The sequence below is a fragment of the Lynx canadensis genome, chromosome A3 (genome assembly GCF_007474595.2).
Source record: "Lynx canadensis isolate LIC74 chromosome A3, mLynCan4.pri.v2, whole genome shotgun sequence".
In the NCBI taxonomy this organism is placed as follows: domain Eukaryota; kingdom Metazoa; phylum Chordata; class Mammalia; order Carnivora; family Felidae; genus Lynx; species Lynx canadensis.
The window spans coordinates 109,970,657-109,976,656 of NC_044305.1; the positions used below are offsets into that span (position 1 = coordinate 109,970,657).

Genomic DNA, 6,000 nt, shown 5'->3' on the forward strand with positions numbered 1-6,000 from the left:
TATAGGCTTGGTAATTTGGCAGTTACCGTATAAGGAATGTTTTTTTGATTAATTTCTTTTAAGTTAGTTTTTTTTTAGTTAGCTTATTGGCAATTTTGTTATTTTAGCTTCATTTCTATAAATAGTAAATGGCATTAATTCATCCTACACTTTAATTTTCATCCTATAGTGTCATATCTTTTCTTCCTATATTAAGTTGCAGTGTGAGTGTACACAAACAAGAACTATTGCACATGTTAATTAATGAAATTACTTTCTTCTATAGGTTCAAGCCAAATGTTACCAGCTTCTCTTGTCAGTCTTCCAACATTCCAATCGTGCCCTTTCAACTCCTTATATCCATTCCTTAGCTCCAATAGTAGTTGAAAAGCTGAAAGCTGTTGAAAGAAACAGACCAGCCAGTAGCACAGAACTTTTAGCTGTTCAAGAAGGAATCAAAGTTCTTGAAACGTTAGTTGCTCTTGGGGAAGAACAGAACAGTAAGTATTTGTATAAAAATCCAAGTCTCAAATGAGGAACTGTATTATATATATATACATACATATATATATAAAATTTGATATCGGACACAGGCCATTGCAATAGTAAGTTTACTAGGAGTGGTTACTATCGGAAAGCTTAATATTTTTCTTAGGGTGCTAATAATATAGTGTATTGAGTTGATTTATATTCATTTTTTTATGAGCAAGAGGTTAAAATAAATTACTGATGGCATTACAGCACATTGATGTTTTTTCCTAGGAATGTACTCTTTTTTAAATTTTTTTTTTTTTTTCAACGTTTATTTATTTTTGGGACAGAGAGAGACAGAGCATGAACGGGGGAGGGGCAGAGAGAGAGGGAGACACAGAATTGGAAACAGGCTCCAGGCTCTGAGCCATCAGCCCAGAGCCCGACGCGGGGCTCGAACTCACAGACTGCGAGATCGTGACCTGGCTGAAGTTGGACGCTTAACCGACTGCGCCACCCAGGCGCCCCAGGAATGTACTCTTTAAGAACTAGGGAAAAAAGAAAAAAAAGAACTAGGAAAACTATGGATGTTTAATAGATTTATAAAAATAATTTATTGTTGTGTTCATAATAGAAGTACAAAAGCTTTATAACAAACATGATCAGATTAGTATTAATACCACACATCATTACTAAAATCCTTCCAATTTTGAAATTTAAAAATTATTTTTATTTAATGAAAAGCTACCACATACATACATCAATTTAATCACAGACTTAGCTTAATACCTACTCTTTATTCCCTTGATTTCATCACAATCTAAAATTTGTCTTTAGAAATAGGACTTTTAATTATTGCAGAAAGACTATACCTTTTAAACTAGTACCTTATGATTGAATATTAAGCTAGTTCCAATTTTAAAATCATAAATAATTGAGCTAAGTATCCTTGCACACATTTGGTATTCTTTGTATCTTTCTTTGGGATTCTAAGTATCTTTGTACAGATTTTTTATTCTGTTTCTCAGACAAATTCCTTAAAGTGAAATGACTGGGTTGAAGGAAATGTACATTTTTAAGGCATTTAATATATATTGCTGGTTTATGCTCCAGATAACAATTATATCCATTTTTTCTATCATAAGTTTTTTCTTCTTCCCTTGAAAAAAATTTTTACAGGAAATTGGGAAGATAGGAGAGATTTTGAAAAAGCTATTGTTACAGTTTCCCTATAAAGTAATGATCCAGGGGTACCTGGAACCAGGGGCTCAGTCAGTTAAGCATCTGACTTCAGCTCAGGTCATGATCTCACAGTCTGTGGGTTGGAGCCCCACATTGGGCTCTGTGCTGACAGCTCAGAGCCTGGAGCCTGCTTCAGATTCTGTGTCTCCCTCTCTCTCTGACCCTCCCCCTCTCACACTCTGTCTCTCTCTCTCTCAAAAATAAATAAATACCAAAAAAATTTTCTAAATAATAATCCAAAACTATGATAGTGAAAAAGGATAAACGTAAAGGTGATTATGAAGAAAAAGGTTTTTTTTAATTTTATTTATTTATTTATTTTAAGAGACAGAGACTGAGTAAGTGGGGGAGGGGGAGAGAGAGAGAGAGAGAGAGAGAGAGAGAGAGAGAGAGAGAGAGAGAGAGAATCCCAAGCAGGCTCCAAATTGCCAGTGCAGAGCCCAGTTAGGGGCTCGAACTCACAAACTGTGAGATCATGACCTGCGTGGAAATCAAGAGTTGGATGCTTAACCGACTGAGCCACCCAGGTGCCTCTGAAAAAAGAAATTGATCTTATACACCAGTCTTATTGTACATCTTAAAAGTCTTGGTATAGGGGTGCCTGGATGGCTTGGTCAGTTAAGCATCTGACTTCAGCTCAGCTCGTGATCTCACGGTTTGTGAGTTCGAGCTCAGAGCCTGGAGCCTACTTCAGCTTTTGTGTCTCCCTCTTTCTCTCCCCCTTCCACCTCTCGTGCTCTGTCTCTGTCTCTCTCTCTCTCAAAAATAAATAAACATTAAAAAAAAATTTTTTTAAGTCTTGATGTAGTACACAGCATCTGTTATCTGAATGAAGCAATCTTAAAAAATGAAGAAACTATGATAATACTTATTGTTGATGATATTTCACTAATATTTATTATGAGAATATATAGCAATTTACATATATAATATATAGTATAAAGTTATACTTAATACTACAATACATAGTTATAGAAAATACAGTACTATAAAACCCAAAGTGTAAATTTTCAGCTTTTAAATTTGCTTTATCACTCAATGTTTTTCACATCAGTTCCAAATGCTAATTTTTGTTTTTAACTTGATAGTATCCATTACAGAAATAGACAATGAAGTTTTTTCACCCGACATGACCAGGGTTACAAGCTAAAGACATTGGATTTATATTTGAGTCTTAATTTTTATTCATCTTTATCCAATCTGTTACTCAAAACTTATCCTATCTTTTTTTGAAACTTCTCTAGGATTCAAGAGACTCTGACTTCCTATTCTTATATCTAATCATCTCATAACTAGATAACTATAATAATTTCCTAAAAGTATTCCCCATCAATTTTACCTAGAACAATTTAACTCTTCTTTGTTTAAGAACTGTGCGTAGTTTCCTCTTGCATTACTGCCTCAAGTCTGAATATTCTTGCTGTTCTCAAAACTTTATTCTACTCCCTAATGTGTACTCACTAACCTGACCAGTCCAGTTTTCTCCTTCAGCTTATTTTAATCTCTATACAGTCGGCATTCTGTTTTCCCTTTTCTTGGGTGTGTTTCTTCCCCCTCTTTCTCGTTATACAAACGGATTCAACCTGTGTCAGATCTCATTTCTTTAGGGAAATGTTGCCTGATTACTCAGCCCTCTCTGACCTCTCCCTTCATACAATTTCTTTGGCAGTTATGATCAACCATATTCTATGGCCCTGAGATTTTAAGATCATCACTAAAAGTATAAAATCCCAAAGTATTCCTTAGCTGTGTGAGTTTTTTGAGGAACTCTAGCTCAGATGCCAACCACAGATTTTTAGCACTTAGTTCTATAATTGTTTGGTGTACTGTATACTCTTTTTTTTTTTTTTAAGTTTATTTGTTTAATTTGAAAGAGAGGGTGAGTGCCAGCAGGGGAGGGACAGAAAGAGAGGGAGAGAGAGAGAATCCCAAGCAGGCTCCGTGCTGTCAGCCCAGAGCCCTATGCGGGGCTCAAACTCAGGAACTGTGAGATCATGACCTGAACTAAAGTCTGGAATCAGATGTTCAACCAACTGATCCACCCAGGCACCCTGTGCTGTATAGTCTTTTCAGCTAGGTAATAACAGTTTTAAGTATAGATGAATTATTAAATATTTCCTAGAATGCTTAGCACATTTCTAGATACTTAATGGGTAAATAATTTATAATGTATTTTTTCCAGTTAATTAAGTGTTAAAACCAAACCTTGCTTTTCAACGTAATGGTGGAAAGCCTTGTCTGCTCTAGTATGCACAGTGTGCTGAAGATAATTTCATATTTATTTGATAGTTTACTATTATATGTTCATTATGAAAGTTCTTATTAAACAGTAATGTTATAATTCTGTGTGAGGAACATTCAGCTAACTACCTTATTTGAGGATTCTTGGGACTTTTAAAATATCAGCTTGTTGTCTTCTTTCTTCTGAAATTTTATCATGGAAAAATCCAATTGATAAGAACCTCTGAGTGGTTTTCAAGAGAAAGGGTGTTTATGTGTTTGCTCATCCATTCAACAAATAGTTACTGAATGCCTGCTATGCACCAGGTGTGTTCTAGTCATGAAGTAAACACACAAAGATCCTTGCTCTTTAGCCCTAAATTCTTGGTTTTTAACCCTAAATTCTATATATTCCATTATTTTTGTGAGATTCTTTTCCCTCACTTACTGTGCGTTTGGGGAGATAATGAAATGGGAGAGAGTTATATTTCCATTTTAAAAAGAAAGAAATACTTAGTTTTAGTTAAATGTTAGTAATTGGATGCTGTTCCGGTATCTGTTTCCTACTCGAACCTCCCTATTCTGGAATACCCTTAAAGATGTCATAATCTTACTAGCCGAATACATTCCACCAGATGGCAGTTGTAAAATGCTTGTTCCTTTTTAACCTTTTTAGGCAGTAATTTTTTTAATAGAACAAATTAATATAAACCTAAGATTTACAGTGTAACAAATCTGGTCTCAGCCAGATAGCTTAGCATTAAGTAAATATTTGATATCAATTATGAGTTATTGTTGAGTCTAAAACAGATTGTGTACGTGTATTTGCTTATGTTGTATTATGAGTGAGACCACCATGGTAATTGCATAATTTTAAAATTAAAGTTTATTGTAATTGACAGACCCGGGATGATCTTCAGACTTTATCTTTGTTCTTTACAGGAGTCCAGTTACTTGCCCTTTTAGTTCCCACTTTGATCTCCTACCTGCTGGATGAAAATTCCTTTGCCTCAGCAAGCACGGTTTCCAAAGATCTTCATGAGTTTGCACTCCAGAATTTAATGCATATTGGACCTCTGTATCCACATGCTTTCAAGACAGTAATGGGAGCAGCGCCTGAGTTGAAAGTGCGTTTGGAAACTGCTGTTCGGGCAAGCCAAGCCAGCAAAGCTAAAGCAGCTACCAGGCAGCCAGCCCCGACCGTACATTCTGCACCAACGATTAAGCTAAAAACAAGTTTTTTTTAACTTGATATTCCATTTGTTTTTATTTATACTACCTAGTGGCACCTAATTAGCGATAGCAACTGTATCATTCCAAGCTATAGGTTCTGCGTCATTTGAATTGTATGCCTCAGATGAGCAGGACAAGTAAAGTAATGCTCATGCCGCCGCTTTCTGATTTTGAAGGAGTGATTGTTTTTATCATGTGGTAGGTGTGCTTTCATTTTTCTCCTAATAATGTTTTGTTTTTGTTAATTAATTTATTTTTAAACACTGAGCCATAGGCTCTTAAATTTAAATGCTAAAAACAATTATATCATGTAGTTGGGCAGCCTATTGATATTGTCAGGAAAAAACAGGTCAGTATTCAGCATCTGTCATGAAAAAATTTAATTGAAAAACATGCAGAATTTAAATTTTGAAGTAACCAGAATAACGGAAATTATCTGTTTTGCGGTGTATATATAATATGAATAAAATCCCATTTTCTTAGCATTTCTCAGAATGTCCTTACCTTTCTGATAGATCTTTTTACTTTCATATTAGATTACTAAATTATGCTTTGTGTGTAGTTTAATTGTTAACTGAATTAAAACTCTCATTTAAAGGTCCATTAAAATGTTTCAAATGTGGAATAATGTTCTGTGGGTTTTTTTGTTTTTTTGTTTTTTTTTTTTTGATGGCTAAAACTTTGGCCTTGGTTATGTTTTATAATTACAGTGCAGAGTCTTGAGCCCTGACTATGATGGTTACTTTTGTTCATCAAATATTTATTGAGTGCCTGCTGCATATAAGGCCTCAAGCTGAGCGCTGCAGGGCATACAAAAATGAATTAGTCATAATTATGATTATGCCAGTCTTTTGT

The 6,000-nt window shown here is 34.8% G+C and overlaps 1 protein-coding gene across 1 annotated transcript in view; it reads left to right on the forward strand.

Moving 5' to 3' along the window:
- Positions 1–5,767, forward strand: part of HEATR5B (HEAT repeat containing 5B) — a 99,307-nt gene extending 93,540 nt beyond the window's left edge. Inside the window, exons 35-36 of the mRNA XM_030311309.1 lie at positions 266–479; positions 4,855–5,767. Coding sequence (XP_030167169.1) covers positions 266–479; positions 4,855–5,159 — 519 coding nt within the window. The 3' untranslated portion in view covers positions 5,160–5,767. The remainder of the gene's footprint in view (positions 1–265; positions 480–4,854) is intronic.
- The last annotated feature ends 233 nt before the right edge of the window (positions 5,768–6,000 follow it).